The sequence below is a fragment of the Schistocerca cancellata genome, chromosome 1, assembly GCF_023864275.1.
Source record: "Schistocerca cancellata isolate TAMUIC-IGC-003103 chromosome 1, iqSchCanc2.1, whole genome shotgun sequence".
In the NCBI taxonomy this organism is placed as follows: Eukaryota; Metazoa; Arthropoda; class Insecta; order Orthoptera; family Acrididae; genus Schistocerca; species Schistocerca cancellata.
This window is the reverse complement of record NC_064626.1, coordinates 429,826,571-429,850,747: the sequence shown is the minus strand read 5'-3', so window position 1 is coordinate 429,850,747 and position 24,177 is coordinate 429,826,571. Positions and strand designations below refer to the sequence as shown.

Sequence of the window (24,177 nt, the reverse complement as noted above, 5' to 3'; positions counted from 1 at the left end):
TCAGAGAGGGTGGAGGAGTGGACAGAGGTTCAGGACACACTCTCAGCCTTGGGGTAGGAAGAATCAGCAATGATAAATAGCATGAGGATGCAGAAGACAGAGGAAACCACTGCATTAAACACACATAATGTGTGCGCACAGGACATATGGTGTGTAATAAAAAAGGTGTCATGATGACCTCTCCATTGGCAAAAGAGTCTGGACTAATCCCCCATTCAGGAGGGGGCTGCCAAGGGGAAGGTGACCATAAGGAAAAGATTGAATAACCAGTGAAAGGGTAATGTTCTAAGAAGTGGGGCATGGAATGGTCAGAAGTGTGAACACGGTAGGGAAGATAGAAAATCTGAAAAGGCTCAGTCTAGGTATAGTGGGGGAGGAGGGAGGGGGGCAGTGAAGTGAAGTGGAAAGAAGAAAAGAATTACTGGTCAGGCAAGTATAAGGGAATATCTACAGCAGCACAAAATGGCATAACTGGAATGAATTTTTTATGAATAGGTAGATAGGGCAGAGAGTTGGTTATGGGCATTTCAGTGATTGGGTAGTTGTCAACAATAGTTCAGATATACATGCTGAAGTCACAAGCAAAAAATGAAGATATAGAGAAAGTATATGAGGATATTGACTGGGTAATTTGGTTTGCAAAGGGAGATAACAATCAATGGAAAAAAAGGAATGGAGGAGAAAGGGTTACAGGAGAACTTGGGTTTGGTAGTAGGAATTAGAGAGGAGAAAGACTAATTGAGTTCTGCAGTAAATTTTAGCTTGTATAGTGAATACTCTATTACACACAGTGTGTTCCAGTTATGTTATGGCCAGGCAGAGATTCTGAAATCAGATACTGTATTACAAGGCATACCCGGGAGCAGATACAGACACGTATCACAATTTAGCAGCGATGAAGAGTAGGCTGAAGTTCAAGAGACTAGCCAGGAAGAATAAGTATGCAAAGAAGTGGGATGTAAAAGTTCTAAGTAGGGAAGAGATGCACTTGAAGTTCTCTGAGGCTGTAGATAATGTGAAAATTAATAGTTCAGTAGGCAGTTCAGTTGAAGAGGAATGGACATCTCTAAAAAGGGTAGTCACAGTAAAACGTAGATACAAGGAAGGTAATAGTAAAAGTACCACAAGTAACAGAAGAAATACTTAATTGAGCGATGAAAGAAGGAAATTTAGAAATGTTCAGGAGAATTCAGGAATACAGGAATACAAGTTATTTACAGATGAAATAAATAGTAAGCCCAGGAAATGGTTTCTTGAAGAATGTGAAGACAAAAAAAGAAATCATTGTTGGAAGGACTGACTCAGCATATAGAGAAGTAAGAAAAACTGCCGGTGACCCCCCAGGGGGTCCACAACTCTTTTGTGGATACGTGCATGGCGAGCATGGGACCCCGAGCTAGTGCGGCCCTCTTTGCTTTCTGGGCTGCATACCTTCCTCTTCCACATCCTTCCCCCCCCCCCCCCCCCCCGCCCCCCATCCTCCCCCCACCCCCCCACCCCCCACCTCTGCCTCTTCCCTTCCCCTTCTCCCCCTATGGGAGTATATTTTGTGCCTATGTCCGGAGACGGATGCTTGTAACTGTAAGACAGTCTCTTCTATGCTGAAAAGTCTCGGTCCTTCCTTTGTCCTTCTCTCTTCCTTGCCTCTTCTCTTCTCCACTGCTGTGTTTGAGACATCTCTTCTTTCCTTTCCTTTTCTTTGTTCCTCCCTTTCTCTTTTTTTTCCTCCCTGTGCATGTCTGAAGGCCCACCCACGCCTACCCACGCATAGCCGGTGATGGGGTAACGCATAATTCCCCACCCTGAGTAGACAGTTAGGACACGTACGTACCCCCTGTTAACGACCAGGCCCAGGGAGGGGTGATTACCCGAGCTGGTACCTTCCGAAATTGCCGATTGGTCCCTCCGTCCATTTCTCAGGAGGTGTGACCTGAGTTGTGAACAATCACCTAAGGCGGGAGTGCCCTCATAGAGGGCCCCAACAAGGAAGGAGCACGCCATCAGAGATGCTGGTGATAATGGGGGATACTTCCGCAATGGTTTCCTCATCATCTACTATGTCTGCTTACAAGCGAAAGTTAAATGAGTCTCAACCACGGACAATTCTTCCATCAGTGCCACAGTTCCTTGTTGTTTCTCTGTCGGATGAAGGTCAAGACTTCTCCACAGTCAACCCTTTCATTATTCACAAAGGTGTCGACGCATTTGCAGGTCCTGTAAAGTCTTGTTCCCGATTACAAAATGGCATCTTGGTGTTAGAAGCTGTCAGTGCCCTCCAGGCACAAAAATTGCTGCGAACTTCACTGCTACACACCTTCCCTGCCCGGGTGGTAGCGCACCGCACTTTAAATTCATCACACGGGGTGTTTTATACACCCTCCCTCGACGGATTGTCCGAGGAGGAAATTCAAAACTACCTGTCTGACCAGGGCGTAACGGCTGTTCATAGAATCATGGAAAGGGTTGACAAGGACTTTGTTTCAACCCGTACTATCTTCTTGACATTTGACAGAGTTCAACTTCCATCAAACATTAAAGCAGGCTATGAGATAATTTCAGTTCGCCCTTACATCCCCAACCCTATGTGTTGCTATTGGTGTCAGCGGTTCAATCATACCAGCCAGTCGTGTTCCAATCCAGCCAAATGCGTTACGTGTGGCAAGGATGCCCATGAGGGTGCTTGTTCACCTCTATCCCCTCGTTGCATCAACTGTAGGGGTGACCTTGCTGCTTCCCCTAGAGATTGCCCCATTTTCAAAGATGAACGGCTTCTTCAGGAAATCAGAGCGAAGGAAAAAGTGTCGCCATTTGCTGCTCATAAGTTATTCGCCAGTTGAAAGCCAACTGTGCCTCCCGCAGGTAAATATAGCACTGTCCTTGCATCTCATTGGCCTACTAAGGAGGCTGCCACGCTGACTTGTGATCTCACCTTTAGTGCCACGGTTGTCAGATCGGCCAGCACAAAGATCGCCCGTTCAACCTCCCCTCTATCACCTGCTCACTCTACGGCTCACCCTGCATCGGCTTATGCTAAATCACGAGCCCCAAAATCAGACACCAGGACTTCCAAAAAAGGAGCCTACTAGTGAAGATTTTTTACGTACCCCGACTTCACAACTATCGATTCCTCCCTCATCTCAATGTCCTGTTTCCAAGAAGGCTAATAAGAAACCCAGTTCCTCTCCTCCTCCGCTGTGGTGTGTCTCATCTACAGCGCCACCTGGCGGTAACCGTGTCGCCAAGGCGCACTGTTGGCGGCCGATAAAACGGCTGATCTCTGGTGTCAGCAGCTGCTCCCGAACAACCTATGGATCAGGATCTTCTGCCTTCGGCTGAATGCCGTTCCACCCTGTTGGCCATTGGCTCTCAGCAGTCGTTGAGTTGAGAGCAACCGTGGTAAGATTCTTCCTTTTTCTGTCCACCCCATGTCCATTATCCATTGGAATATCCGCAGCATTAGAGCCAATTGGGACGATTTGTTGATCCTCTTACGATCCTATTCGCCGGTCATCTTCTGTCTTCAGGAAACAAAGCTGCATCCCCACGATCGCTTTGTTTTCTCTCATTTTCAGTCAGTCCGGTTTGATCTCCCTTCTGTTGATGGCACTCCAGCACATGGAGGACTCGTGATTCTTCTCCATAATACTGTCCATTATCACCCAGTACCCTTAAACAGTTTCTTCCAAGCTGTTGCTGTTCGTCTCTACCTTTCTGGATACATCTTCTCTCTTTTTACTGTATACATTCAATCGTCCACACCGATGGCAAGAGCTGATATCCTTGGTCAGCTCCCGCCCCCCTGTTTGCTGGTTGGGGACTTCAATGCCCACCACCCGCTTTGGGGATCTCTGCGTCCTTGACCGTGAGGCTCCCTATTGGTTGATGTCTTCCACCAAGCGGATCTTGTTTGCCTCAACACTGGGGACCCTACATTTTTGTCTGCTTCCATGACAAATTTCTCTCATTTGGACCTTTCGGTCAGTACTGTTCAGTTAGCTCGGCGCTTTCAATGGTTCGCTCTTGCTGATATACTCTCAAGTGACCATTTTCCATGTGTCCTTCGATTGCAGCCACAACTGCCATCTATACACCCTAGATGCTGGAAGTTTGCCCAAGCCGATTGGACACTTTTTTCGTCTTTAGCGACATTCGATGACCGTCACTTTCGTAGCGTCAACAATCAGGTCACTCATGTTACAGAAGTTATTCTTAAAGCCACGGAACATTCGATACTTTGTACCTCTGATTCCCCCCCCCCCCCCCTCCCCCCCCCCTCCCCCCCCCCTCCCCTGCTCCCTCAGTTCCTTGGGGGAACGAGGCTTGCTGTGACACAATATGTGAGTGGCGACATGGTCTCCGCATTTTACGCCACCATCCTACTTTGGCTAACTGTATCCGCTATAAGCAGTTACATGAGCGATGCAGTCGCGTCATCCGAGATAGCAAGAAGGCAAGGTGGGACGTCTTTACCAGCTTCTTTAACACCTTAACTCCCTCATCTGTAGTTTGGAGTCGAATTAGATGGTTATCTGGCGTGCCTAGTTTCTCCTCGATCTCTGGGCTGACTGTCGCGCATGATACCTTAGTGGACCCTGTTGCAATTTCTAACTCATTGGGTCAACACTTTGCTGAGATTCAAGCTCTTCAAATTATCCGCCAGCCTTTCTCCCGAAGAAACATGCAACGGAAATGCGACCTCTTGCTTTCTCCTCTCAAAATAGCGAAAGCTATAATACTGTTTTCTCAATGCGGGAACTCCAAAACACACACTCTTCTTCTCGCTCTTCTTCCCCAGGACCGTGTGGTATCCACATCCAAATGTTGCTGCATTTATCATACCATAGTCTGCGCTACCTTCTTCGCCATTATAATCAAATTTGGACTGACAGTACTTTTCCCAGAAGATGGCGGGAAGCTATCGTCGTCCCTGTTCCGAAACCTGGAAAGGACAAACATCTCCCATCTAGTTATCGCCCCATTTCTCTCACGAGTACTGTATGTGAGGTTTTGGAGTATATGGTGAGTTGCCGTTTAGCCTGGTGGCTGGAATCCTGAAGCCTATTAACACCTGCCCAATGCAGTTTCCGAAAGCATCGTTCTGCAGTTTACCATCTTGTTGCTCTCTCCACTTATATCATGAACAATTTTCTTAGGAGATCTCAAATACTAGCAATATTTGTTGATCTGGAGAGAGCGCAGGCATCCTCCGCACACTGTTCGCTTGGGGCTTTCAACGTCGGCTGCCCCTTTTTATTCGTGAATTTATGGCAGACCACGCATTTAAAGTGCGGGTGAACACTACTCCCTCCCATACTTCCTCCCAAGAAAACGGGATATGCCAGGGCTCCGTGCTAAGTGTTGTACTGTTCGCCATTGCCATAAATCCAATTATGGATTGTCTCCTTCCTGATGTATCGGGCTCCCTCTTTGTGGATGATTTTGCGATCTTCTACAGCTCTCAATGGACCAGCCTTCTTGAACAACGTCTTGAAAGCTGTCTCGATCGCCTCCACTTTTGGGACATCGAAACCGGCTTCCGCTTTTCTCCCAGTAAGACTGTTTATGTCAGTTTTTGGCGTCGTACGGAGTTTCTTCCGCCTTCCCTACATTTAGGCCCTGTCAACCTTCCATTCGTGGACGTCTCAAAATTCTTGGCTCTTATGTTTGACAAAAAACTGTGCTGGTCCTCCCACGTTTCGTATCTTTCGGCTCGCTGTCTGCGATCCGTCAACACCCTCCGTGTCCTGAACGATACGTCTTGGGGAGCGGACTGAGTAGTCCTTCTCCACCTCTCGAGCGCCTTAGTGCACTTGAAATTGGACTATGGAAGCATAGTTTACTCGTCTGCTCGGCCGTCTATTCTTCGGCGTCTCGACTCAGTCGACCACCACTGTGGATTGCGTTTAGTGTCTGGGGGTTTTTACACCAGCCCTGTGGAAAGCCTTTATGCTGAGACTGCTGAACCTCCACTGTCCAATAGATGAGCTGTTCTTCTGAGCGTCTACGCTAGCCATCTGTCTTCCATGTCTGCTAATCTGGCCCATGACCTTTTTTTCGACACCTCCTTGGATTTAGAGTATGCGGGCCGCCCTTCCTCTCTACTACCACCACCAGGAGTCCGCTTCCGTCAACTGCTACGTTCTCTTTCATAAATCTTTTTTGACAACTGGGGGTACAGCACCACCTTGGCTCCGCCCCCGGACCTGCCTGCTCCGTGACCTTTGTCAGCTTCCCAAGGATAGTACCCCTTCTCTTGTTTATCATCGGGCATTTGCTGCTCTATGCGCACAAATGAAGGATGCCACATTTATTTACACTGACGGTTCAAAAACATCATTTGGTGTTGGGAGTGCCTATATTGTTGGTGACACCTGTAATGGATCTGGGAGATGTACTATTTTCTACCAGATTTGTCGATACCAAATCTAATGAGGGAAGTTGTAAATGTTTTCTTATATTGTTGTCAGAATATTTTTTTGTGAATTGTAATTTGCCTTATTTTATGCTAATTTACTTATATTTTTGAGAGTGACAGCATATGGTATTTGAAGCACCAAAAATGAGGCAAACGCATTGAACCAGGTCATTTCTGCAGCCGACGAAACTGCAGTGTGGAATCATACTTCCACTAGACGACTGAAGCCAAGACAAATATCGTCTTGTAAACATTTCATGGAAAAGGTACTGTCATGGAATATGCTAAATACAGTATATAAAAATAGTGAGCATATTTCACACCCCAAATCGATTTTGGCCTCCCGGCCAGTGTTCAGTTTTTATTGCGGAGCTTTACACTATTCTCCAGTGTACATCTGTCGGGGGGGGGGGGGGGGGGGGGGGTATACCTGATGATGTGATGGAAGAAGAAACAGGAGGTGACAGGGAAGAGAGGGTATCTAATTTGACAGGGGAAAAGATAGGCGATCCAGTTCAACAGGGAAGAGGTAGGGGATCCAGTTTGACAGGATAGAGGTAGGGTTCCAGTTTGACAGGATAGAGGTAGGGTATCCAGTATTAAATCAGAATTTTTAGAGCTTTGGATTACTTACGATCAAATAAGGCAGCAGGGTAGGTATCATTCCATTTAAATTTATAAAGTAATTGGGGGAACTGGCAACAAAACGATTTTTCACGTTGGTGTAATAGAATGTATGAGACTGGTGGTGTCCCACCTGACTTGGATAAACATCATCCACACATTTCCGAAGATTGCAAGAAAAGACAACTCCAAGAATTATTGCACAATCAGCTTAACAGCTCACGCATCCAAGATGCTGACAAGAATAATATACAGAAGATAGGAAAAGAAAATCAAAGATGTGTTAGATGATGATCATTTTGGCTTTAGGAAAGCCAAGGAACCAGAAAGGCAGTTCTGATCTTGCAGCTGATAATTGAAGCAAGGCTGAAGAAAAATGAAGACACGCTCATAGGATTTGTTGACCTAGAAAAATTGTTCGACAGTGTAAAATGGTGCAAGATGTTTGAAATTCTGAGAAAAATAGGGGTAAATTATGGAGAAAGACAGATAATATAAAATTTATACAACAATCAGGAGAGAACAAAAGACCAAGAACGAAGTGCTCGGACGAAACACAGTGTAAGGCAGAAATGTAGCCTTTTCCCTCTACTGTTCAATCTGTACCTCGAAGGAACAGTGATGGATATAAAAGAAAGGTTTAAGAATGGAATTAAAATTCAATGTGAATGGATATCAATGTCAAGATTTTCAGATGACGTAGCTGTCTTTGGTGAAAGTGAGGAAGTATTACAGGATGTGTTGAGTGCAACGAACAATATAATTAGTACACAATATGAGTGTAAGTTGAAGAAAGGCTAAAGTAATGAGGAGTAGCAGAAATGAGAACAATGAGAAACTTAACGTCAGAATTGAGAATCAAGAAGTAGGCGAAGTCAAGGAATTCTGCTACTTGGGCAGAAAATAACCAATGATGAACAGAGGAAGGATATAAAAAGCAGATAGCACTGGCTGGAATGGCACTCCTGACCCAGAAAAGTCAAGTAGTTTCAAAGATAGGCCTTAATTTGAGAAAGAAATTTCTGAAAATTTATGTTTGGAGTACTGCAGTGTGTGATAGTGAAAAATGGACTGTGGGAAAACGAGAACAGAACGTAATCAAGGCATGTGAAATGCGGTGCTGCAGACAAATGTTGAAAATTAGGTTGACTGATAAGGAATGAGGAAGTTCACTGCAGAATCAGCAAGGAAAACACTGAGAAGGAAACGGGGTAAATTAGTAGGACCTCTGTTAAGACACGAGACTAGGAGGAGCTATAGTGGGTAAAAACTGTAGAGGAAGACAGAGATTGGAAAAAAATCCAGCGTATAATTGAGGATGTAGGATGCAAATGCTACTCGGATACAAATAGAATTGGCACAGGAGGAAAAACTCGTGGTGGGCCGCATCAACCCTTACACAAGACTGATGACTCAAAAAACTCATACACTCTCAATCCTCCAACCAACCCCAAGAATCAGCTAAAAAGGAATGCCACCCTTGTTGCTCAATATCACTCTGGATTGGAACAACTGAACCATATCCTTTGCCAGGGCTTTGATTAGCTCTTATTCTTCCCTGAAGTGAGGGCATCCTACCTGAGATCTTTCTCACCCCTCCTAAAGTGCTGTTACCGAGCGAGGTGGCGCAGTGGTTAGCACACTGGACTCGCATTCGGGAGGACGACGGTTCAATCCCGTCTCCGGCCATCCTGATTTAGGTTTTCCGTGATTTCCCTAAATCGCTTCAGGCAAATGCCGGGATGGTTCCTTTGAAAGGGCACGGCCGATTTCCTTCCCCATCCTTCCCTCACCCGAGCTTGCACTCCGTCTCTAATGACCTCGTTGTCGATGGGACGTTAAACACTAATCTCCTCCCTAAAGTGCTGTTCTGTTGCTCACCCAACCTATAGAATATCCTAGTCCTTCTTATGCAACTCCCACTCCCAGCCCCTTGCCACAGGAACCATAGGGGAGACCAAGGTGCAAGCCCTGCCAAATTCACCCACCCAGGTCCTCCTACTCTATACATGCACTGGCAAAACATTGCTCTTGACAGTTCTCATTACTTCACATTGCAACTGCAGCCTCTTACACATAGCAGATGATATGGTTTTCTGTTCCATCTGGTAAATGTAAGCTATTGTACACTAATAGTATACATATGAATTAGGTTTTCACTTGCTACCACAATGACAGAAAATAAACAAATGCATAATAACGTATACATGCTTTTTCTACAATTTTTAGTGACATTGGAACCCCTGAAAAGTTCACTTTCTTTTAACGATACTACTAACTTAGCTACTGTAGGAAACTCTTTCCTGATGTAGTAAGCATAAATGTGCTTGTGAATTGTACCAGTTTTGAAATAATCCAATTCTGTGACTGGGTGAGGCTGCTTTTTCTTTTTTCCAGGTGTCACTAAAAATATATTATCTGAACAAGATGGCTCAGAAGTGTTAAGACTCGTGTCTAAACCTTTCGACTTCTGCAGTAACAATCCCTTACTTACTATTGTTTTTGCATTAGTTCAAGAACTTTTGATGTTCGTATCATAACTTTATCAACAGGAACTGATGGCTGTCCGTGAGTACTTGTGTGTCCTTTCTCCTGCTCGTGAAACTCAAGAGTTCTTTGTAGTAACTTCAGTGCCTTACTGTCTAGCAACATGCATTGATGCAAAGGATTGTCACTAGGCGAATGAAGTTTTTTGGAGTATCAGAATGTTCTAAACCACAGCAAACCAAAGCGCAGCACAATCCCAGGACACAGTAGAAATGATCACAATGCACGTTGTTTATTTTCACACCAAACGAAGCCGGCAGTGTGGGAGCTCTGACATCACGACCGGCAGCGAATACCAAGCTGGAATTTATTCATGTCCAGCTCTTCTTGCTTCTCGTTCTTCACTTGTTAACCTGTTCTGCTGCCAACTTGAAATGACAATGCAAAGTTCAGCGGCTTGGGTATAGTCCTGTCACAGGCTTATCCTATCCATCAGAGGCTAGGCCAACTGTGAAAGCAGCCATGCCATGTACCAGCTCTGCAGCAAACACTGTACAGCTTTTTATGTTGGTATTACTACCAACCAGGATGAAAGGTCACCATCAAATTGTTGTCAAGAACAAAGTTGACCTTCTGGTGGCACAACATGTAGTTGCACAACACACTCTATTTCAATGACTGCTTCATAATCCGAGCTATATTGATCGCTTCCTCCACCGCCAGTTTCTCAACTATGCAGATGGGAGCTATCCTTAAGAAACATTCTCCACTCCTGGAATTGTCCTGGCCTCAGTCTATCCAGCACCCTCCACCCAACAGTATCCCTTTCCTCTGTCCTGTTAAACCCTCTCAATTCGCGTCCCCACATTGCCTTCAGCATGCCACTTCTCAGGCGTAGTTGGAACCTCCACGAGATTATCTGCAGGCGATGCTGTTCTCTGTAGAAATATTGCAATATGAGACGAGTGTAGTGAAATGAAGATCAGCAGATGATTGACAGTAATGCAGAGACTGGCTTTTGAATCTGAACATAAATAAATGTCACTGTGCCTTCAGCCTGAAGAGTATTTTGATACAGCATTACACACTAGACTATCCAGTGCAGGCCTCTTCACTTGGTGTATTCATTGCAGCCTCTGATTGAGGTGGCACAGTTGCTAACATACCAGACTTGCAGTTGGGACGACGACAGATCATATGCCCGTGTGGCCTAGTTTTTCAGTGGTCCCACTAAGTCATTCCATGCAAATGCCAAAATGGTTCCCGTGGCCTACTGCCATCCCTATCCTTTCGTAATGGTGTGTCCAGTTTATTTGATTATCAATTGTAAGTGATTACAAAATGGACACAGCACCTATTATGCAAGGATATTTATTTAGGTTCTGTAGATGTTCTGCTGTTCAGCTGGATCAGTAATTGTATGGATTCCTATATTGATGTGTAACATATGATCAAATTTGATTTTTTTGTAGAAAGTTATCCCACCTGTGTATATTTGATTGGACTTTGTGTTTCTAGTTGTTTCATGCTTTGATGTAAACAGGAATGAAGATGGTGTAAACCAAAACCAGTAGCCATAATAAAAGGCGATTAAACAGCTGTGTGATACATTAAAACAACAAATTACGTAACAGCTATAGGCAGTCACTTTAAAATAAAACTTATTGCAACCTGTTTACTCCAGTAAAGTCCTGCCTTTATAATTTTTACCCGCTCTCCCCATCCCCCTCTTTCCTCCATTACCTCTTTGATGGCTCAGGATGTTTTTTATCAACCACATCTTTTTCTTTTTACACGCATATGTTATTCTGCTTAATGTGGGTAGGGAGTAATTTGGTATTGGAGTTGTACCGGCATCTGAAAGGCTGGGAACCTCTACATTACATAGAAAGAAAGATCCCTTATCATTTAGCTATAATATAGCAGGTCAGCAACTGGAAGCAGTTAATTCCATAAATTATCTGGGAGTACGCATTAGGAGTGATTTAAAATGGAATGATCATATAAAGTTGATTGTTGGTAAAGCAGATGCCAGACTGAGATTCATTGGAAGAATCCTAAGGAAATGCAATCCGAAAACAAAGGAAGTAGGTTACAGTACGCTTGTTCGCCCACTGCTTGAATACTGCTCAGCAGTGTGGGATCTGTACCAGATAGGGTTGATAGAAGAGATAGAGAAGATCCAATGGAGAGCAGCGCGCTTTGTTACAGGATCATTTAGTAATCGCGAAAGCGTTACGGAGATGATAGATAAACTCCAGTGGAAGACTCTGCAGGAGAGACGCTCAGTAGCTCGGTACGGGCTTTTGTTGAAGTTTCGAGAACATATCTTCACCGAGGAGTCGAGCAGTATATTGCTCCCTCCTATGTATATCTCACGAAGAGACCATGAGGATAAAATCAGAGAGATTAGAGCCCACACAGAGGCATACCGACAATTCTCGTTTCCACGAACAATACGAGACTGGAATAGAAGGGAGAACCGATAGAGGTACTCAAGGTACCCTCCGCCACACACACACACACACACACACACACACACACACACACACACACACACACCGTCAGGTGGCTTGCGGAGTATGGATGTAAATGTAGATTACTTAGATGACTGGCTTGCTTAGATCGAACGGCAGCATGGATATGCTACTTTTGACGCTATACATCGTCAGTGAAGAAACAATACCGTGTAAGTAGCAAAATAAGAATTTTACATGACGGATAAAAATCTGTTTAAAATGCCTAATACATTTCATAGGGGCCCTAAATTTGCATCATAGCACTACAAGAAAATATTGGATCAAATAAAAATGTGAAACAAAAAAATACGCTTTAGAAAGCTTAATTACGGCACATATACGGAATTGTCTCGGTATTTATGCCATGATCCATTACTTACGCGGTATTTGTTTGTCAGTCACCTGGCCCGACACATTTATGTTGGTATTTGGTGCTGAGAAAGCTAGTAAGAACACATTTTGGAGCGTTAATCACTTTTTATTGAAAGATTTCATAGAAACACTTTAAATAAATATACTGTTTACATAGTTCTGATAATGTATGCACATTTCTTCAAGAAAAATCCTAAACGTCACTCAAAGCAGCAAAAGAGAATTACACTGCACTGATACTCATCACACAATTATTTCCACCATAATTTTCGTACATAAGGAATGTTGTCATAGTAACTATGACAATCTTTAGGAAGAACAGATTTAAGTTGTAAATGATCCCATTTGGATTTCTTGATTTTCATTCTTTCCTTGTATAGTTTCGGGAAGCAAACATCTCCAAGAACTTTCCTTGGACGTCTTGGTAATTCTTGCCACACCTCGTTGGAAGAGCACTTGTAGTACTGTAGCGCCCTCAGATCGGTAACTGCAGGTTTATTTTTTACAGCTCTTCCAGGCCTAACGGAGTCGTACAGCCACAGACTTTTCTCTGCGTAGTTGATGAAAAAGGAATAATTTAGGTAATGGACTTCGTATGGCTGTGGTTGTTTTCTCTCTTCTTTGATATAGTAGCGTATTGGCTAGGAAGTGTAACTTCATGTCCTTTAAGCTTGCACTCAATGGAACTGTGAACCAAGTCATATTCCATCTGAGTATGGCCTTTCTCCAAAAACTTTTGTGTAATCAATACTCCAGTATCAATTGCCAATCTTAAGAGCATTTGATAATATCACATTTCTGTACTGATATGTGCTGCCATCTGAATACGGAACGACTTGAACGTGATTTTCCTTAATCGTTTTGGATAGGGTGTCCAGAATGCATGAGGCAAAACGTGATGCAACCAAATCACGTTGTGTTTCATCGAACCAGTAACATACTATAATACGACTTTCTAAATTATACTTTGTTTTATAATAAACTGCACTTGCACTTAAAAATAGAGCTACTTTCATGGCCTATAAGTCCATGGTGTACACTGATCAGAGCTTCTGCTGGGCTTCTTTCTTGTCAGCATCTTTTTGCATCCTTTCCTGCTCTTTCCGTTCTGTGTGTTGCTTCCACACATCTTCACTCAAGTTACCAAGCATGTAACAACAACAGATGTCGCATTGGTCTTTCCTGGGGGAAAATAAGCTAACATATTCTAAAATCAAGTTAAAGTTAGCCTGATTTAATGGTGAAACCTTCTCTGCATGACATTTTTCCACTTAGAGTCCATACAGCTGTTGTTTGGATTGTAGAATAGGCTCAAGGTACAACTTCGAGGATGATTTCCTGCAGTAATGTGACGGAAGTTTTGGAAGCGAGTCCACGAATTTTTTCATGAAGGTTCTCATCTTTCTTCTTCATGTGTTTGATTCGAGGTAGTGACGATTCTGTATCAGGACTCAACTCATGTGTGGACTTACCTAACCAATATCGGACAGTCCATTCTTTAATCCCAAGAGTATTGAGAAACATCTTTTTGTATACTTTGTTTCCTCAGCTCATTTTTCAAATGATAAATGAACATCCCTTTTCTCTTGGATTCGCCATTGTTCTTCCCTGGACGTTTGGTTGGAATTATGTCCACAAGGTTGATAATGTAAACCTTCCTCTGATCCCATGACATCGTTTCCCAAAATGTGTTAAATATTGCCTGCCTATCATCAGCAGAAAACTGATGACACTTCCTTTGACCGGATTTCTGGCGCATCTTCGAAGTACATGTTGGACCTAATTTTCGTGCCTCTCTTGGAGTATCATGAGTGATTTTACCAATTTGACTTCTTTTGTATCCAATATACGCCTGTCAACGCATTCTCAGAATTTACTGGCATTTTTCTTCCAATCTTCAGGATGTGGTTTAGACTTCCTTTTCCTGTCACTGCTTACTTCATCATAAAATTCTTGGCCTTCACTGTCAGCATCATTATTGCTCCCGTGATCTTTCAATAATTTATCCAGAGTGTTTGGCAAACAATGAGCACCATCACATAGCAATGAGTGTAAAGTATTGTCGTCTCAAGTGGAAACTGTGACTGTTGTTTCATTTTGAGCATTGTTGGATACAGCCACTGAAGTTTCTAGAATGAAAAATATTTATAAATTAATTTAAGCAGACAAAAATGAAGCTCAAATTCATGTATTTATGAGAACGACGGCATCAGTAATACTATTAACAATAATCCCAAGAAAATTTACCTGCATCATTAGATGTAGCAGGAACAGTAACTGAGAACCCCATATACAAAATTAAGTCTTCTTCGGTAAATGTAACTTCAGCGTTACGACTTTTCTGTTGTTTGTTCTGCATTTTCAGGAGATCCTACAAGAAAGTGGACAGTCCAGAAATCTTTGGCAGAAATAAATAAAACACAGAACGAGTGATGTGGTGCGTTCTGATTTCTATCACCATAAGACACTTGCGGTGCTAGTAATATTCCAAGGTGAATAATAACACAATTTTCTTACCGCTGTCAGTCACTCTCAGGAACAATCCTCCACTTTCATAAGCTGATTTCAGCTGAGAAACAATTTCTTCTTCAGTAAAAAGATCGTCATCTATATCGCTGTCCATTATCACGAATGAAACTACAAGCATGTAACCACTTTCGAGCACTGTTAAATACGTAATAAGGCAGTAACAATGTCCTGTGGCTGCGCGCGCTTTTGTATTTATGCGGTATTGTTTACAGTATCCATAGATTGTAGATACGCGAAATTTCATTCTCTACAGTTCCGCGGTATCGCCATCTATTTGCTGTGTCACATACGCGGTATTGTTTTCGATAATTTTTTCATGGTAAATAATTAAAACTTCAGCATTATGGCGTTAAGAGCAGACGCGCGTACGGTCAACGACATCATCTGACTGAAAAACGAAAAATCGGCACTTTTGTCAGTTATGCGGTATTGTTTCTTCATCGATGATTGTTATAACTTCAAGCTGAACAAATATATTTCAAGGAAGACGCGATACATGAAAGTCACACATCAAGTAAACAGAGTAAGACGTGTGTACACTTTAACAGTCAAATCATAACTGAGTCCAAGTCTAGCAGCCGCTGGCTGGCCGCTTAGGTGGCGCTGCTGCTGCTGCAGGGCTGGCAGACAGCGCCGCTTGTAGAGGACGCGCGTAACTGCGCAGCGGCACTTTGAAAGATCGGCGAGTCACAACAGCGATATAGTAGAAAAGATATGAGGCACTGAGAACCATAAGGGCCCAAAACACAAAGTTTTCAGGAAAACAGAGTTTGTGAAAATCGAATTTTTGGGCAAACCATTCGTCCCATAGTTTAAATTTGTTTTTTTAACCAAGTTTCAACATCCTATATTTCCAAGGAGAAAATAATGTACCCACTTTAAATTATGATGTTTTAATTAATATTTTTATTATTATCATTAATGTAGGTACGAAAACTTCATTTACAGGCTAGTGACTACAGTATGTAAATTGAAGGGAAGGGAAGAGAAATAAAAGGGAAGGAAGTAACTAATGATATCAGTTACATCGGGACTTTGTGCAGAATCAACACTGATGAGTGAAAATACGTGCCGGTTCGGGACTCTGACCTGGGATCTCATGGTTACTAGGCAGTTGCATTAACCACTGCGCTACCCAGCCACAGTGTTTATTGTAAATTCATGGACTACTTTGGCACGTTCCCAGATTGCCTTACATTCCCACCTATCCACAGTCCCAATACTTGTCCTCCACACTAATTTTAGATTCCCGCTGGTGATCAAATGTAAATGTGCAGCTGCACTGAATATTTTGATGTCGTTGCCCATAGAGGCAAATCAGTAATGTGAATGCGTGGTGTCTTTTCTTTCAGACACATTCGAACAGACACTATTTTTGACAGTTGAAAAGTTTGTAATTATTATGAAAATAGAATCAGAACAAATGAACAAATACTAAATGTGCAAAACATGCACGCGCAAATCTAGTAGTATCGTTAAGTCTTTGCATTCCAAGGTTGATATTTCATCTACATTTGCAGCGTTACTTGGCAAGCCACTGTACGGTGCGTGGCAGAGGCTACCCTGTACCACTGCTTGTCATTTCCTTTCCTGTTCCACTCGCAAATAGAGCAAGGGAAAAATGACTGTCCGTATGCCTCCATATGAGCCCTAATTTCTTGTTTCTTATCTTTGTGATTGTTACGTACAATATATGTTGGAGGCAGTAGATTCGTTAGGTGGGTAGCTTCCAATGCTGATTCTCATTTTCTCAATAGTGTCTTTCTAAAAGAACATTGCCTTCCCTCCAGGGATTCCAGTTTGAGTTCCCGAAGCATCTCCATAACATTTACATGTTATTCGAATGTATCAGTAACAAATCTAGCAGTCCGCCTCTGAATTGCTTCATTGTCTTCCTTCAGTCTGACCTGGTACAGATCACAAACACTTGAACAGTACTCAAGATAGGTTGCACTAGCGCCCTACATACGGTCTACTTTATAGGTGAACCATTCTTTTCTAAAATTCTTCCAATAAACTGAAGTTGACCATTCACCTTTCCTATGGCTTTTACTTGCTCGTTCTACCTCATATCACTTTGCAACATTATGCCCAGATGTTTAAACAACTTGACTGTGTCAAGCAGGACAGTAGTAATACCATATCCAAACATCACAGGTTTTGTCTTCCTACTCATCCGCATTAACTTACATTTTTCCACATTTAGGGCTAGCTGCCATTCATCACACCAACTGGAAATTTTGTCTAAGTCGTCTTGTATCTTCCTACAGTCACTCAACTTCGACACCTTATCAAACACCATGACATCATCAGTAAACAACCACAGATTGCTGCACACCCTGTATGCTAAATCATTTTGTATATAGAGAACAACAGCAGTTCTATCGCAGTTTCTTGGGGCACTCCTGACGATACACTAGTCTCCGATGAACACTCACCATCGAGGACAACATACTGGGTTCTACCGGGTGGTTATAATTAAACTTTTCCTATTTAACACATTATAATACAGGAACTAATTACTGTACAAGCACCAAACTTGGTAGAATTAATGTCAAGGACAAGGGGAAGAGAAATAATGCAGGATCAATTCAATTGAAACACTTGTAATGCGCTGCTGTGACACATCTTACGATTACATACTGGTACCATTACTGCCACAAAAGGGGCTCAATATGGTGCCCATCAGTGTGCAGAATACTGAAAGTGCAGGATTGCATTCTGCACAGCAAAGCATGTCCGTAGGTATGCTGGCAACCTCTCACGGATATGCTGCACTTCAGATATGTGAATGTTTCCTTGGTAAACCGAGTCCTTCAGGTAGCCCCACAATCGGAAACCACAGGGAGTGTGGCCAGGTGATCATGCCGGCCAAGCAGTTGGATAAGATCAGCTGATAATTCGATAATTTCCAAATGTGTTTTGGAGAAGCAGGTGAACTTCATGACCAATGTGCAGTGGGCCCCCATCATGTATGAAAACTGTTGAGTTCAATGTGTCTCTCTCCTGTAGGGTGGGTATGACATGCTGGCAAAGCATATTGCAGTAACGCTGGCCAGTCACATTTCATGTCTGTGGTCCTTCGTGCCAACCTGTTCAAAAAAGAATGGGGCTGTGACGAACATAGCCATGAAGCCACACCATACACTGACACATTCACCATACAGAGGAACTTCATGCACAATCATTGGAGGTGAAGATCCCCACACTCAGCAATACTGTGTGTTCACCTCACCCGTCAGAGAAAAATGAGCTTCATATGTCCATCGTATGGTCCAAGGCCACCTCTCATCTACTTCAGTCCGTGCGAGAAAGTGGAGAGCGAAGTCAACACATTGTTCTGCATCTGGATCTTGTACGGATATCATTTGAGAATGGTTCGAAGCACCTTCTGTGCAGTGGACCATGGGGTGTTCAACTGTCGTGACACAGCACGCACACTGCCTGATGATTGGGAATTGTGCGCAATGTTGTCTGCCATAGGAATGGTGACTCCTTCAACCACTTATGGTGCAACTGGTTGTCAGCGTCTTCCCGGAACGATGCCCAGTTCTCCAGTTCACTTGAACTTCACCATCATGCTCCGCACAGCAGGCGGAGAAAGAGGACCCTTCCACAATCCTTTCAGCCAGTGATATTCTCGGGAGCTGCAGCATTCGTGTCATTTTGATAATAGGGCTTCACCACTAATACCCTACTCCTTTTGTCCAAGCTCATTTTGACACATCAACAAGTGCACTGTGACTGATCAGGTGTGTGAGACTATGAATCACAATGACAGATCACGGGACCTGGTGGCCATAGTTGGAACTGGACGGTGGTGCTGTGACGAATGGAAATCATGCACACCACACTCTGGGCATTAATGCTATCCAAGTTTGGTACTCATATGGTAATTAGTTTCCGTGTTATGAAGTGTTAAATAGGGAAAGTTTAATTATAACCACTCGGTATTATGTAAGAAGTCTTCGAGCCACTCACATATCTGTGAACTTATTCCATGTGCTCATACCTTCGTTAACAGCCTGCTACAGTGTCAGATGCTTTCTGGAAATCTAGAAATATGCCCTTCATCCATGGTTCTCAGTATACAATGTGAGAAAAGGTCAAGCTGAGTTTCACACCAGCGAGGCTTTCTAAAGCCATGCTGATTCATGGACGTAAACTTTTCAGACTCAAGAGAGTTTATTAAATTCGAACTGAGAATATGTTCAAGTATTCTGCTGCAAAAATATGTTAGGGATATTGGTCTGTAATTTTGCAGGTCCATTTTTTTTACCCTCCGTACATACTGGAGTCACCTGTGATTTTTTTTCCATTCACGATAATTTCAAGTTAGGTAAGGGACCAATGATATAGAGTAAAATCGAACTGGGATTCCATCCGGACCTGGAGATTTATTTGCTTTCAAGCCTTTCAGATATGCTTATCACTGTGTCTTCCATAGGGGAGTCTGTCTGATGGTCAAATGATGGTATGTTTGTATGATTCTCATGTGTGAATGGTTTCTTGAATGTGAAATTTAAAACTTCAGCTTTCGTTTTGCTATCTTCAGCTGCCACATGAGACTGGCCAATAAGGGACTGAATGGAAGCCTTAGACCTGCTTAGCGATTTTACATAATAGCAGAATTTTCTTGTTTCTCTACCAGATCTTTTGCTAAGGTGTGATGGCAGTAGTTTGTTGTATGTTTTGCACATAGGTCTTTTCACAGGCGTCCGAATCTCTACTAACCTTTGCTTGTTGTCATTTGTGTATCCCCTTTTGAACCAAGAGTGCATCTTCAGACCACAATTTACAATCTGTGTAAACTCTGCCTATAATTCTGTAGATCCATCTTACTGGAACTTATGATGACAGTTCCCTGTCCAAGTGAGATGCTCATAACTGCTTATCTGCTCTATCTAGCAGAAATGCTCATGTAGCCTTGTTGACTAGTTTATTAACTTCTGTAATTATTGTTGCTATAGTAACATCGTAATTGCTAATCCTTGTTTCTGTATGGACAATGTCGATAAGGTCTGGCCTGTTTGTAGCTACGAGGTATAAGATATTTCCGTTGCATGTGGGCTGCTGAGCTAGCTGCTCGAGAGAATTTTCAGAACATGGGTTCAGAAGTATTTTGCATGACTGACTTTCTGAACCCTGCCCCCCCCCCCCCCCCCCAAATAATGAATCCATACATACACCAGTCTGTACTCAACAGATTAAGGTCGCCTCCAAGTAGTATGGCATGATCTGGTTGTTTAAGTGCTACTGACCGTAGACTCTATCTGAATCACTCTAGAACTGTCACACAGAATTGGTTGGCCCGTAAAAACCTCCAACAATTAACTTGGTTTCACCTACATCTGTTATACGCAGTCAGATGACTTCACTGTCACACTCAGCTTTGACCACAATAGAGACGATACGTCTGTCAAATACAATGAACACTCTCCCTCTTGTGGTTTCTAATCTGTCTCTCCGATATACGGTCCACAACTCATTAAATATCTCAGAGCTTTTCACTTCGGGTTTCAGCCAGCTGTCAGTGCCAAGAATAATTTGAGTGTGAGAACGGAACTTTATTACAGATTTTTAGACAGTTTACTGATAAAATTGTGATAGTCGAAGTGTCTTTATTCTGAATGCCGTTTAGTCCTAAGCTGCATATCAACTGCCAAGTGTCCATCAGAGCACCTCAAACTACCACCTAGCCTAAAAACCCTCACGTTCACTCCACAAGTATTCTGCTACCCAATAGCTGATTCTTTTGTATAGTGCAACTCTGACCTATCAAGGGTATTCCTAAAAATCCCCACACAATAACACAGGTCTAGAAATCTGCAGCAAAGACCATCGCAGACTCGGTGAACCCAATCCACTCTGAGAACCATGCTGCAATTTATGAGCTCTGCTTGCATCCTGCGCATGACGCCAGTAGTCTTCTTCACCTCCGCCAGACAACTGTATGAAATGAGGATCACCTCAGAATGACAGGTGTCGTTGGTGCTGATGCGAGTCACAAACTCCAGATGACTGCACCCTGCACGCTCGATATCCACAAGCAAGGCCTCCTTCACATTTCGGATAAGGCCACTGGCAGACTTACTGCTTGTACATCGGCCTTCTTTCTGGCCCTGAATGCTATCTGCCTAAGGGGTTCCATAACACGCCTAACGTAGAAGCTCATAGTGAATAGTAAAGCCCTCCCCTCGTGTGCCTGCTGGGACCCTGCTGAAGGAGCGGCCACCTGTCCACTCACAGCCTGAGTAGCTGAGGCCAGGCAGCAAGTCACCACATTGACCCTCTGCCTCAAGCAATGCGAACGTGTTACCACCCGCCACTTGCCCCGCTGTGAGGGCGGATCCAACGCATCATGTGCTATAGGAGGTACCTTGGATGCAGAGCATGTAGACAAAACAAGCGACACCTGTGTCCCATGCGGTGCGCCAGATTCTGTGCCACTTCTACACACAAGGCAGCAGCTTGAAGGTGATTGACCGTAGTCAAAAATGCTTTTAACTGTTCTCGAACTGTGGTCAGCTCCTCCAGTATCTGCACACAGCACACACACATCCTAGTCTTACTAGTTAGACTGAGTGAAGAAGTCAACCATAATAGCAGACAATTTTAGATATGCAATTTGCTGCCCTCCTGATGTGTCACCAATGGATGCTGATGCGTTAATGAGTTACGTAGCTGGCTGTTCAATGACCAACTGTTGTGCTACAGACTGAATGAATTTACACTTACAAAAATGCGAGATTAAACCTCTTGAACAGAGAAACACCACAAAATTTAATAAATATATTACAAAGAAAATGTAGAAAGAAATGAAAACTTAACTTGCCACTCTGTAGTTGTACTCTTACATCAGCGAGGAGTTGGAGCCTTCCAAGTATGTATTTTGGCACTAGATTTTGTAAGATGTAGAAAAAAAAAAAAGTACTCTGGGGAAATGACAAACTGTGGTTTTCCTCGATGTGACAGGTGGAAAATGGTGGCCTCCCAAGACTCCAATGAAGAATGTTACTTTCATCAATAGATCCTGCAACCTGTTGATAACTTCATCAGAGTAAAATTTGTATGTACATTGTTACAATGTACATCAACTTCTGCTTTTGTATAGACTTCATTAACACTTTATAGGTTCTGAAATCCTCGGTGTCCATTTTGCAGACTATGAAAGGTTTCATTCACTCGCCTTGATTTCTTTACGACTTTGCACCATTATGCCTCCAATCACAAAGTGCTACTACATATGTGGTGTAGATGCTACACTCTGTTGGCAATCCTAGGTAACAACTGATCAGCACAGGGCAACAAAATTATATTTTATGCCCATTTGGAGGTGAATATTGGAGAAATTGGTGAGATAGGTTTTCATGAATGTTCATTTATCTAATGCGAGCTTAGCTAACAGACAAAGCTGGGACACCGTAAGATGAACAGATACCGGGAGGGAGCATTCATGCTAAAATTTCAAAATTGACGATGGTGTGCCTTAGGCCCTTATGAATCTCAGCACTTCATATATAATAAATTATTTTATAATTTAAGACAAGAAAGAAAGAATTTCTACTAGTTATCATTGGCCCACATATTTTGCAATGTGTGGAAGAGTCAAGTGTATATTGTAAGAGGCACAAGAAAGTTCTTCATCAATTTTATAGCAGATTGACTTAAGTTTATAATAGCAAGTTTCACGACCTTTTTTATCTGTTCCGCAACTCCTAAAGGTTTGTAATTCATATGAAGTCTTCCTCTTAAAAAGGAAGTAAATGGTATATTGATTCTTGAGAGGGATGTAAATTGAAATGTTGGGTTTGTCCAAGACAGTAATACACACAAAAGCTTTTCTGACTGCGCTTGATAAGTTCTTATTGTAAACTATTGTCTTGTTACAGGAGCAAGAGAAAGTGGCAAAATTCTTCTCTAGTAACTACAAGAAAGATATGTTAGAAAAAGAATTGAGTTTGAAAGGATGGAACTGGGGTACAGCAAAATTTTCTGGTGCAGTATTAAGCTTTGATGTGGGAAGTAACACTGCATTTGAGATACCGCTGAACAATGTATCCCAATGTACAACTGGTAAAAACGAAGTCACTCTAGAATTTCATCAGGTATTTCTATCACACTTTTATTATTGGTAATCTACAGATCATGAAATTATTATGCTTTATAAAAATAATGAAATCAAGAGACAAGTAAATTTCACATTGTTATTTTAGACAATATTTCACCAGTGCATGAAAGTTTTCATTATAATTTTCACTTATGGTTTTGGATAATTATGTTGAAATTCCACATTAGTTCTTTTTACAGGTCAAGTATTTTTAATATCATGCAACAATTTTAGTACTGTGTTTGCTCTATGTCTGTGGATTATATCACTGTTGTAAGTTCCTCACAACCCTTGTTCTGAAAATTCCTTTAACTATTTGTTGTTACTGGTGTATACACACATTTCATTCAAGTAATACACTGAATTATAGATGTGTTCCTCTAGCACGAGTTTATAGATAATGCCTCAAATATTGTATATGAGTCATTCCATGTCAACTTAGGCTTTCCTGCTGAGCTTCATGGAATTTGTTGAAATTGTATGTGAACATTCACACGATCCCAATGAGCATTTGTAAAGTTTAACATTTGTTGAAGCAATACTAGCCGAGATATAGTAACGTATTTGACTCCGTCCTTTATAATTATCCGGGCTGTTATGCCATGGTCGGTTGATGAATTCTATGTCAATTCCCAATGTTTTGTCCCCGTCTGCGGAGGACATCTTCAAGAGGGTCTGTAGCTCGATGGGAGGTCCAACACACCCACTGGCTCACTACTGACTGCCGCTAAATTCCGTGTCCACGCGCTCCCGCACCGAGACATGACGTCATGTGTTTTGAAAACGTCAGTGCAATTGGCCGCTGTCCGCTGCCGTCGATCGCCGTTGCCATCACCCAGTGGTGGATGGGTGGTACACATCTTCAACACTGGCATCCATATACTGTTTAATTTCAGGCCCTCCTCCTTTCGATTGAAATTATTGGGGTGTTTGGTGATTTCGATTGCCTCCCTGTAGAGCCTTTCGTAATATCCGCTTGTGGCCCCTAGTACTTGTGTCTCCTAGAAACGAATATGGTGGTTACCTGGCTGGAAATCATGCTCCCTCCTTGAAGAAGTCCTCCGCAGATGGGGACGAAACGTTGTTAATTGACACAGAATTCATCAACCGACCATGGCATA

At 42.7% G+C, this 24,177-nt stretch overlaps 1 protein-coding gene across 2 annotated transcripts in view; it reads left to right on the top strand.

The window, feature by feature from the left end:
- LOC126176216 (FACT complex subunit Ssrp1) overlaps window positions 1-24,177 on the top strand; it is a 113,824-nt gene that overhangs the window by 18,389 nt on the left and 71,258 nt on the right. For both annotated transcript variants that reach the window (XM_049923371.1, XM_049923363.1), the window contains exon 3: window positions 22,839-23,054. In XM_049923371.1, the coding sequence (XP_049779328.1) occupies window positions 22,839-23,054 (216 nt within the window). The remainder of the gene's footprint in view (window positions 1-22,838; window positions 23,055-24,177) is intronic.